This window comes from Chinchilla lanigera, unplaced genomic scaffold (assembly GCF_000276665.1).
Source record: "Chinchilla lanigera isolate Chin_1 unplaced genomic scaffold, ChiLan1.0 scaffold00050, whole genome shotgun sequence".
NCBI lineage: Eukaryota > Metazoa > Chordata > Mammalia > Rodentia > Chinchillidae > Chinchilla > Chinchilla lanigera.
The window spans coordinates 16,216,814-16,227,917 of NW_004955451.1; the positions used below are offsets into that span (position 1 = coordinate 16,216,814).

The 11,104-nt window shown below is 61.7% G+C and overlaps 1 protein-coding gene across 4 annotated transcripts in view; it reads right to left on the bottom strand.

Annotated features, from left to right (window-relative positions):
- Positions 1 to 207: 207 nt before the first annotated feature.
- Kcnh4 (potassium channel, voltage gated eag related subfamily H, member 4) overlaps positions 208 to 11,104 on the bottom strand; it is a 16,769-nt gene continuing 5,872 nt past the window's right edge. For 3 of the 4 annotated variants that reach the window (XM_013519390.1, XM_013519388.1, XM_013519391.1), the window contains 11 exons: positions 10,015 to 10,222; positions 9,017 to 9,208; positions 8,698 to 8,897; positions 7,168 to 7,417; positions 5,739 to 5,983; positions 5,396 to 5,434; positions 4,964 to 5,289; positions 4,627 to 4,733; positions 3,743 to 3,816; positions 1,880 to 2,540; positions 208 to 529 (listed from right to left, as the gene is read on the bottom strand). In XM_013519390.1, coding sequence (XP_013374844.1) covers positions 2,160 to 2,540; positions 3,743 to 3,816; positions 4,627 to 4,733; positions 4,964 to 5,289; positions 5,396 to 5,434; positions 5,739 to 5,983; positions 7,168 to 7,417; positions 8,698 to 8,897; positions 9,017 to 9,208; positions 10,015 to 10,222 — 2,022 coding nt within the window. In that variant the 3' untranslated portion in view covers positions 208 to 529; positions 1,880 to 2,159. Of the gene's footprint in view, positions 567 to 1,879; positions 2,541 to 3,742; positions 3,817 to 4,626; positions 4,734 to 4,963; positions 5,290 to 5,395; positions 5,435 to 5,738; positions 5,984 to 7,167; positions 7,418 to 8,697; positions 8,898 to 9,016; positions 9,209 to 10,014; positions 10,223 to 11,104 lie in introns of all 4 variants that reach the window. The other variant, XM_013519389.1, reaches the window with a different exon arrangement.

Consider the following 11,104-nt stretch of genomic DNA (forward strand, 5'->3'; position numbering starts at 1 on the left):
TGGAACAGGCCCTTAGGGACTCATTAAGGTTTCTCCCTCAGCCCCAGGGCCCCTGGTGGTGAGGGATGCCCAGTGGATTGGCTGGCGTCGCTACCCTTTCTAGAGACAGCAGCAAGGCCCTGGGGCTGCTGGGGTGACTATAGTGTGGGCTCCTCCAAAGCCCTGGGGCGCTCAGCCCAAACCCCAGAAACAGGCACTGCGAAAGGCTACAAAAATAGATGAGTTTATTTCCTATCCAAAAGTGAGGCTAGGGGCTGGGGGTTTAGCTCAGCAACACAGCGCCTGCCAGGCAAGCACAAGGTCATGAGTTTGATTCCCGGTACCGGAAACCCCCACCCCCCGCAAAAAAAAAAAGATAAAAAGTGAGGCTGGGGCTCTGGGCGGAAGGAGGGCTGGGCGGGGTTTGGAGGAGTCCAGGCCCCTAGCAGGAGGAAGAGCCCGGCTCCGGCCAGGGTGGGCAGGTGTGGAGTGAGGCTGGAGCCATTGGAGTTGCTGGCCGGCAGCAGGAGAGACCAGCCTGAGTGACAGCCTGTGGAGACACGGACACAGAGATGCAGCCGAGAGAGCTGGGGGAAGAAACGGACATTCCAGGCCCCAGAGACGCCCGGCACGGGTCTGGGACCCCACTCTCGGTCCCGGATGCAGACCCTGCCCTCAAAGACCAAAGATTTCAACCCGCAGAAGCCTGGTAAGTGTCAGGAAATGACCCACGAGCTGGGGCTGCCAAGGCCTGAGGACTGCAGGTCCCGTCTAAGGGAGACTAGTAGCCGGGAGTGGTGGCGCATGCCTGTAATTCCAGCACTGAGAAGGCTGAGGCAGGGGGATTGCAGCAAGTTCAAGACCAGCCCGGGCTACAAAGTGTGTTCAAGGGCAGCCTGAACTACATAGTGAGACCCTGTCTCAAAAAAGACAAAAAAAAGACAGTGGGCAGCTAGGTGTGGGGACACACCCCTGTGACCCCACACTCTGGGAGGCTGAGTCAAGAGATCACAAAGTTCAAGCCCAACCTGGGCAGTTTAGCGACTTAGTGAGACCCAGTTGCAAAAACAGAGTGGGGATGTAGCAAAAGTAAGTGCAAAGCCCAAGGGTTTAGGCCCCAGTGGTCCCTAAAACAAAAAACAAAAAAAGGCCAGTGGCCATCAATATCAAGTGATCACTGATAATTGCCAAATAACTGTTGGCTCAGGGTGGGAGATGCCCTACACTGTTTTAAATTCTGAGGCAAGGTCTTGCTATATTCGAAGGCTGGGCTTGAAATCCTGCCTCAGCCTCCCAGAGTGCAGAGATTACAGGTGTGCACAACCACGTCCGGGTGGAATACTGAATTTTTTTTTTTTTTTTGGTCTTTTTGAGACAGGGTCTCGCTATGTGGTTCAGGCTGGCCTTGACCTCACTTTGTAGCCCAGTCTGGTCTCGAACTCACAACCATCCTCCTGCCTCAGCCTCCCCAGTGCTGGGACTACAGGTGTGTGCCATCACGCCCAGCCAGAATACTGTACGTGACCCATCTTTTTTTTTTAAATGCTGGCACCTAATTCACATTTTGGAAAAATGTCTAGGACCAAAGACTACATGTCAAGGTGGTCAGTTTGCTCCCTGTGTATGCAAGGAGTCCCACCAGACTGGGCGGATGGCTGGGAGCTGAGACATCCTGGTGGGTCAGATGCCAACCAGAATGGCACAGGTGCCCCTCCAAAGGTGGCACTGCCTTCAGGGTATCCAGTGGAGGACCCAGGAACTGGGACAGGTGGGCCCAGGATGTCACTGAGCTACATCCAGAGTGCACTTCCTTCCCTCGGACACAGGGTCCTGCCTGCTCCTGCCTCGGCTTTCATTCCAGCTGACCCAGGGTCCCGCCCGCCCCTGGCCCAGTCTCTACCTGCTTGCAGGCCCCTGGAGGAAGGCGCGCATGGCATCCGCCCAGCCCGGCGTCTCTGCGTCAATCTCTGCCGCTGGACACCATGCCCTGGACGGCCCCTCACAGAGGAGGATGGGGGAAGAAGGTTCGCAAAATGGACCAGGGTCGGGAGTCCAGAGAATCCAGAGCCAGCCAGACCAGCTGGTGGCTGCTGACCCCGAAGCAGGAGGCCAAGGGCCCAGTTCCTCCCCGACGGCAGGCAGCAGTGCCCGCCCCAGACAGGCCCGGGCCCAGGCCGGGGTCAGTGCCGCGTGTCCCACCTGGACGGGAAGCTAGGCCCGGCAAGGCTTGGGGTCGGAGGGGAAGGCTCCAGCCCCGGGGAGGGTCTCAGCGAGTCCGGCTCTGAGGTACAGGGGGCCAGTGCACATGGTGTGGCCCTCATCTCCGCTCTCCCTGCACTGGCCGGGCAGTGGACCTCAGCAAGCGTTGTGTCCTGGAGGCTCCGGGGAGGTCCAGATGCACATGGAGAGCTGCACGGTGGCCTCCGCCGGTGACGGGGAAGGCCCGGGGGCCAGGCTGCAGGTGCCAGGTGGCCTGGGGGACCCAGGTGGACCTGCAGCAGCCCCATCACGTGCCGGAGCTCCTGGCTCAGCTGACACACTTCCTGGTTGAGGCGGGAAATCTGTTGAAAAGACAAGGTGCCCCACAGTGCCTCAGTCCTGGGCGCGCCCCTCTGCGGTTCCAGAGCTCCTCAGCCTCACCCGGGGAGGGAGGCCCAGGGTGGACACTGCGGTCCTCCAGAAAGGGTCTGGGCCGTGGGCAGTGCCCCTGCCTTCCCTCCCTCGGACAGAACGTAGCCCTGTGCTCGTGGAGGGGATGAACTCAAGCATCTACGCTGCGGTGTTCAGACTCCCACTGCCATGAGGGCAGAGCTCACTGAGGAATGGGTCGGCTACATTCCAAACTGACCAAGACCCAGGAATCTGCGTTATTTTTAGTACTTGGGGTTGAACCCAGGGCCTTTGCCCTGAGCTACATCCCCAGCACTTTCTGACTTTTTTATTTTGAGACAGCCTCAGTAAATTACTAAATTGTCCAAACTGGGCTTCAGTTTTAATCCTCCTGCCTCAGCCTCCCAGAGTGCTGGGACTACAGGCAGGTGCCACTGCACCCACCAGGAGTCTGCACTTTAATAGGGTCTCTGGCTTGGGTTTGGGGACCGCTGGCCTAAAAGTGGGGGGCACTTCTGGCAGTGAGCAGAGCAGCACTTGCCCTTTGTCTTTCGAGCAGGGCTGGTCTGGCCCTGGGCTCCGCCCCTCTGGGGGTGCCAGCTGTTTATCAGAGCCCAGGGAAGGCGACTCCCCGGGGTGGGCCTGGCCGCACTATGGCGACAGACAACAGGGATCCCGCGGTCCCTTGGGGAGGAGGCCGAGGCAGCACTTGGCCGGCTGCATCTGGGCTCGTCCTGGCTGGGTTCAGCTCTTCCAGCCGGGTCCCCCAGGCGCGAACGCCTCCGCGGTCTCTGGCCCCCACACACCTCCGTGAGCTCTCATTTCCTGGGGCTGGGTGAGGGTGGTTCAGCCAGAGCAGGAGACAGTCCTGGCCTCGCAGTGGGGGTCAGGTCGGACAGGAAGTCCTCACTGCAGGCTGCAAACCGAGGCTGGCTGCAGGGGGGTCTACTAAGTACCGCAAAGCTTGTGCGTCTCGCACCTCCGGGAAGCGTGTATTATCATTTCTTCCCTTTCGAGGTGAGGAAACCAAGTCCAGAGAGCTTGAGGGCCTCGCCCAAGGCCATCCAGCTGGTGTAAGGACTGGAACCCAGGACCTGGCTCCAGAGCCACAGACCCCGTCCCGCAGGACAGGAGGGGTGCCTGCCCCACCCACCTCCTGGTTCAGCCTGCAGACTTTCTCCCAAGCCTCCTCCGCCTCGGTGGCCAGCGCCCGGCCGGGCCCGGTGCCTGCACGAGAACAATGAGGGTGAGCCTGGGGCGGGGACGTTGGCGCCACAGCTGGGCGATCCCTCTGTCTCAGGCAGAAGGGGAGTGTGGGAGGGAAAGCTCTGGGGTCCGGGACACGGGGAACCCCGGGTCCGTGGGCTGGTCTGAAGGTCCTGCAAGTCTCCATCTCATCCCTCCTCTACCCCACGCTTGGGCGGAGCCGCTCCTGGCACCTGACCCCAGTGTCCCTGTGTCGTGCGTGTCCTGATGCCTTTCCATGGCTGTCTTGCTCCACGGTCAAAGTCCTAACATTTTCTCTTTCCTTTTTCTTTTTAGTACTGGAGACTGAACAATGAACTACCTCCCCAGACCTTTATTTAACTTTTAAATTTTGAGATGAGTTCTCACTAAGTCACTAAATTTCCCAGGTGGGGCTTAAAGTTGCAGTCCTCCTGCCTCAGCCTTCCAGAGCGCTGGGATTACAGGCGAGCGCCACCGTGCCCGGCGGGACACCCAACCACTCTTCAGGAAGCAACTCAGGTGTTCTCTCCTCTCCTAACAGAGTCCTGTTCTGGTCTCAGTTTGTAGCTGATTCTAGAATCACTTATCTGGGTACAGAACTGTCCCCAAACCAAGGAAGGGATCTCCCCACGGGTGGGCCAGGTCTGGTTTATCTGCGCCTTCCTAGCATGGTGCCTGGCATGTGGTGGGCAGGCCCCTACCGGTGTGGGAGGGATGGTGGACGGATGGGTGATGGAGGAAGCTGGACGGATGGATGAGGCACGGGTGAGGCACGGGTGACTGTGAGTGGACATCGCCGCTGGCCCTTACCTGCACTGGGGGGCTGTGAGCGGGGCCTTGGGGCCTCAGGCCTCCTGCTGAACCGGAACGTGAGGGCCTCAGCTGTGCTGCCTGAGTCCTCAATGCCATCCACTACCCTGCGTGTGGATGGGGCAGCGCCGGTCAGCACCTCGGAAGGGGTGCAGGCCAGCGTGGTGCGGGCAGAGGGTGTGTGGGCCTTGGCTACGGGGCTGGGAGGAGCAGTGGTCAGGGGATGAGCTCTAGCGGCTGGGGGCAGGGCAGCTGAGTCGGACAGGAAGGAGCAGCCCTGGGAAGGTTCTAGAAGCCAGAGGGGGCATGGGAAAGGTAGCGGAGGCTGGCGTCTCACCGGGGGCTGAGGTCCGGAGGTCCACAGGTTCCCAGTGGGGGAATGAGAAGCTGGGGGGGCTTCCAGGCAGCCGAGCCCCTGGGGGGCGCCAGCGGGGAGGGGGACAGGGAAGGGGAGGAGGCCGAGGCCGAGGCTGAGGCCAAGAACGGGGGCAGCTCCTCGCCCAAGAGGCTGACCAGGGAGCCCTGGGGCCGGGCGGGGCTGAGGCTGGGCAGCAGGAGGGGTGGGCGGGGCCTGGGGCCTCCCCCGGGCTCTGAGCCACCCTCGGTCTCCGCGATGGACGGCAGAGTCTTGTCCGAGAAGGAGCCGAGGCTGTCGGAGCGGGGCTGCAGGGGACAGTGGCGTGGCGGGGAGGGAGCAGCAGGCCCTGCCCTCCGTCCCCTCCCTCGGAGCTGCTCCCCCGCGCGCCGCACCGCCCAGAAGAAGGTTTACCTGGGAGAGGCGGGGAGATCGGCTGCCACGGCTGAGGCCCTGTGGGGACCGGAGGCTCAGTCCTGCCACCCCTAGCCACCTCCCGGTCCCACCGCACAGGGCCTGGCGTGGAGGACGGAGAACACGAGCCTCTGTGTGGACCCGAGTCAGGCACCCCCAAGGAACCCGGGGGGCAAGGACCGCGAGTGAGGCTGAGGGCGCTCACAGGGCGGGGGGGCGGAGGGAAGGAGCGCAGTGGGGCTGAGACCCTGTCTCCAGGGACAAGGTGTCACCTGGGCTCTCTGGGCTGGGGCGGCTGGCTCTGGGGAGACAGGGACCTCGGGGGCGTCGGGGGCTGACGTACACTGGTGTCACTGCCCTGGCGTAGGTTGAAGGTGAGGTCGCGGGGCAGGCCTGCCCGGAAGGCGGCCCCGTACTCGGGGTACAGCCGCAGGACTTCGGCCAGCCCCCGGCTGCTCAGCTGCTGCAGGCCGCAGTAGGTCAGGGCTTTCACATCGGCACTGGTCTTCAGCACAAAGCTCGGGCCTGCTCCTGCCCCGGGATCTTGCCCTGGCTCAGGGATGTCTGCCCCAATCAGGTCCCCCTTCCCTGCGGGGAGGGATGGCACAGTCAGCTGTGGCAGACGGATTGATAGGATGGATGGATGGATAAGGATGGGTATGGAGTATGGATGGCTGATCAATGATGAATGGATGGATGGTGGATGGATGGATGGATGGATGTGGATGGATGGACGGTGGAGTATGGATGGCTGATTAATAATAAATGGATGGTTGATGGATGGATGGATAATGGATGATGGATGGGTGGATGGGTGGATGGATGATGGGTGAAGGCTGGATGGATGGATGATGGCTGGATGATGGATGAACGTTGGATGGATGATGGCTGGATGATGGATGATGGATGAAGGTTGGATGGATGGATGATGGCTGGATGATGCATGATGGATAATGGATGAGGGTTGGATGAATGCATGATGGATGGATGAATAGGTGGATGGATAATGGATGGATGATGGGTGGATGGATGGATGATGGACGAAGACTGGATGGGTACATGATGGGTAGATGAATGGGTGGATGAATAAAGGATGGATGATGGATGATGGGTAGACAGATGGTTGATGGATGAGGGCTGGCTGGATGGTGGATGGATGGATGGATGGATGATGGGTGGATGGGTGGGTGGATGGATGGATGATGGATGGATGGATGGATGATGGATGGATGGTTGACGGATGAGGGCTGGCTGGATGGATGGATGGGTGGATGGATGGATGATGGGTGGGTGGATGGTTGACGGATGATGGGTGGATGGATGGATGACGGATGTGGGATGGACGATGGATGATGGGTGATAGGTGGATGCCAGGAGGAGGTGGTTGACAGATCGAGGAGTGGTCAGTGCATTGAAAGATGGTTGTACACAGTGGATCAAGGGCTCGGTGGAGATCATCAAGGGAGATGGAAAAGTCAGTGGAGGGTGACAGAGTCAGGGAGGCAGCGGGTGGGCACGTGAGGGGGCTGGATGTGACCAGCGGAACTGGGGGTCATCCATGGAGTGGCCAGTTAAAGGGTACGGGCCAGTGGAGGGCAGGTGCATTGGGGAACGGTAAGTGGAGCTGGGCCCATGGGAAAAGCACAGTAGACTTCAGGGACTGGAGAGGGCCAGATGGGTTGGGGGTGGCCAGAGGGGTGAGGGAGAGGAGTGTCCGGTCCCTAGGCCCCTGGGGACGGCTCCAGGGCGGTGGCAGGGGACGGCCCCCTCACCCAGGATGGCCAGCACCGTGCTGTCCCGGAGCACCTCCAGTGAGCCGGAGCACACGTAGTAGTGGGCCTGCAGGGCGTCCCCGCGGCGCAGCAGGTACTCGCCCGGGGCGCAGAAGGAGGCCTTGATGTGCAGGGACAGCGCCCGCAGGCAGCCCCGGCTCGCCGCCCCGAACAGCGGCAGCTGCAGGATCTCCCGGTTCAGGTGCATGGCGACGTCGGCTCTGAGCTCGTCCGGGAAGTCACGCAGTAACTGCATAAGGGGCAGAGGTCATTCCGGCCACCCCGGCCACTGCACCTGCATGTACACGCATGCTGTGCTGTGTGCGGGGAAGGCGCCTGCTGCCGACCTCCAGGAAGCCCTCTGCATTTCTTTCCTCAGTCTCGCTGGCTGTGTCCAGCTCCCAGCCTGACTTCTGGAGCAGAGACCGGGCCTCCTCCCAGTCCTCCGCACAGGGCCCTCCCCTGGTCACTCAACAGGTTCTGGCTCCTCCACGCCCCGCCGCGCAGAGCCACCACAGCGGGTTAGCCTTTAACCAAGAGCCGGCAGGCTGGGAGAGGGGCCAGCGCTGCCCCTGTGTCCTTGTGGACCCCCGGCATGCCACTGCCTCTCATGGGGCCTCGGTGACCCCAGGGCTACGCGAGGTCTAGACCCTGAGGACCTCCCAGCGCCGAGTTCACGTCCATGTCAGCACCTCCCGCGGGGAGGCCTCGGCCCCTCGCCCTCCTCCCTGCTCCACCGGGCGCCTCTTCCTGTTTCTCCCCACCTCCTCCTGTCCTGGTGCCCGCCCCTGACTTCTGCACCCCCGTGGGTCCCTGGGCGTCCAAGCCGACCCCACCTCAGGCCCGCTGCGGACCTCATACATCCCTAAGCCCCCCTCACCTGCAATGGCCTCACCTCCTGACACTGCTCCAGCCAGATGCTGGGGTGCCTGGAGGGTCTTACCCACACCTGGCTGGAGAACACCCTGGCCCTTCCGGAGCCCCAGAATCCTCCACCCCCACGCTGCCCTCCAGGCCCCAGGTTGGCTGGACAGAATCTAAACTCCAGGCCCCCGCCTCCCCCTCCAGGGTCCCCCCCCCCTGCAGCCCCTGCCCATCGCTGTTCTGGGCCCTGAACTCCCTTGGCTCTGGTTCTGCTACCAAGCCTTCTGGACCTGTGTTCCTACTGCTGGATCTTTCTTTCTTAGACAAGAGTTTCGTTTGCTTTGTAGTGCAGGCTGGCTTTGAACTCACTATATAGCCCAGGTTGGGCTTAACTCAGTGACCCTCCCGCCTCAGCTGGGATGACAATCGAGTGACCCTCCAGAGTGCTGGGATGACAATCGAGTGCCCTCCCTCCGGAATTCTGATCTATGGAGCAGCAGGATGTAGGCCTGACTCCCTTCTGACTCCTATGCTCAAATGCAGAGAAAGGGATTTGGATTCAGGTGGGTGGGTAAGGCGGGCCTGCCTAGGCTCTGCGGGGCTGAGTTCTACAAGCACCCAGGGAGGCGGTGATCCCCGCCCACCCCGAGGCGCTGGCCCGCCCACCTCGTTGGCGTCGATGCCGCAGGTGGCGGCCCACGTGGTCTGGAAGTACTCGAGCACGCGCTGCTTGAGCGGCCGCGGCAGGCGGTGCACGCGCACGAAGTCCTCCAGGTCCTTCACGCGGCGGTGGTAGAGCGAGCGGCGCGCGTACAGGCGCTGGATGATGGCGGTGACGTTGCCGAATACCACAGCGTGCATCAGCGCTGGCGACAGGCGGAAGGGGCGTCACGGGGGTGCCCGGGCTCCGGACACCCCACGCCCCGCCTGCAGCCTCGGGCGCCTCGCCCTCCCGCGCCTCGCGGCCCCGCGCCGCCCGACTCACCGCCGATGAGCATGGTGCAGATGGAGAAGACCTTCTCGGCGTCGGTGTTGGCGCACACGTTGCCGAAGCCCACGCTGGTGAGGCTGCTGAGCGTGAAGTAGAGCGCTGCGATGTAGGCGCTGCGCCGCGAGGGCCCGGCCGAGCCGTTCACGTAGGGCGCGTCCAGCCGCCGGCCCAGCTCCTGCAGCCAGCCTGGGGCGGGGCGGCCGGGTGAGGCGGGGGCCTGGCGGGCCTCTCCCCGGCACCCTCGGGTGGCTCTGTCTTGCGCCTGCTGCGTGCAGAGTGCGGGCTCCGCCCGGCCTCTGCCAAGTGGAACTCAGGACACAAGGTCCTGAAACAGGGCACTCGGGGACCTGGACTGAGGGGGCCAACCCAGGTGGCAGAGCGGGAGGAGGGACCCCCAGGCCAGGACATGGGCTGGCTGGGAGGGACAGAGAGGTCAGCCAGGGAAGAAGGGGCAGGAAGAGGGGACTCCAGGGCCGAAAACAGCTCAGGGCCCCGAGTGAGAAGGCGGAGGGCCAGGACCAGGAGGGAGGCCACGCGGCTGCCATGCAGGGCACAGAGCAGGCGAGAGCTGCCAGGGTGCGTGTGGAGCACAGGACGGGGGCAGCACAGAGCTGAACCCACTGAGCCACATCCCCAGCTTTTATTTTTTAACTAATTAATTTATTTTTGAGACAGGGTCTCCCTATGGAGCCCAGGCTGTCCCCAAACCCATAGTGCATCTCCTGCCTCAGCCTCCCAGAGTGCTGGGATGACAGGTGTGCACCACCATGCCAGTTCAGATTTTCTGAATTATTCCAATGAAGTCCTTCAAGGCTGTGTTTTAGGCTGCCAGGTTCACCCAGGCTAGCATCCTCCCACCTGATCCCCGAAGAGCTCAGGCAGGTTTGGGGGTGCACGGGGCATGTGGGTGGGACCTGAGGATCCCAGGGGAGCCTTGGGCTGGAGGCAGGACAGGAGACAGGTGGTAAAGGAGTCGGGGGTTGGGGGCTCACCAATGTCCCAGAGCAGCGGGTCATTGGCCTCCATCTCCCTGCGCCCGATGACGTACCAGACACAAGCCATCCAGTGGGCCAGGAGCGCAAACACCGACATGAGCAGTGTGAGCACCACGGCGCTGCACTGTGAGTACCGCTCCAGCTTCTGCAGCAACCGCAGGAGCCGCAGCAGCCGCACCGTCTTCAGGAGGTGCACGAGCGAGGTCTGCGGAAGGAGAGGTGTCACCGAGGGGAGAAACTTCCTGCTGTCCTGAGAACCCGGGAGATGCAGGGGGAGAGGAAGGAATCCCAGAGCAGCCACTAAGCACATGTGACCCTCGTAAAAACTGATGCCTGGGGTCCGGCTCTCGGCTCCGCTCCCAGTGGGCTGCTGAGGACCGGCCCGGGGGGACAGTGACGGCAACCAAGCCCTTTGGGTGCCCGCCTCATGGCCCTTTGGGACAGTGCAGGAGCCGGATCTTGCGGGGAGGCTAGGCTGCAGGCAACAGCTGGGAGAAGCATGGTAGGGACCCTTCCCACAGCTATGGGGCGCAAGGCTCGGGCTGCAGGGCGGCCAGCTGCAGAGGGCTGAGCTCGGGTAGGGGAGCCAGCAGGGCTGTGGGCAGGACCCATGAGGCGTGTGGGTCACAGGCGAACATTTTAGGTGCTGTTCTGAGGCTCCAACCCGGAAGTGCTCTGTCACTGAGCTACGTCCCCAGCCCTTTGTATTTTTTGAGACAGGATCTTGCTGAGGCACAAGGTTGCCGGGGTAGAACTGGAACCTGGGATGCTCTTGACTCAGCCTCCTTCGGTGCTGGGCCACATTGGCTAATTGACCACAATTGCTTTCTCCTTTTTTAGTTCCGGGGATTGAACCAGGGGCTCAAGCAAGCAAGGGTTTTAATGCTGATTTACACCCCTGGTGAGACTGCTATTTTCATTGTGATTATTATTATTACTATTTGCTGTTGCTATTGTTTGAGATAGAGCCTCTACATGTAGCCCAGGCTGGCCTTGAACTCTCAGCAATTCTCCTGCTTCAGCCTCCCAAATCCTGGGATTACAGACATGTACCACCACACTTGGGAATTATTATTATTATTATTAT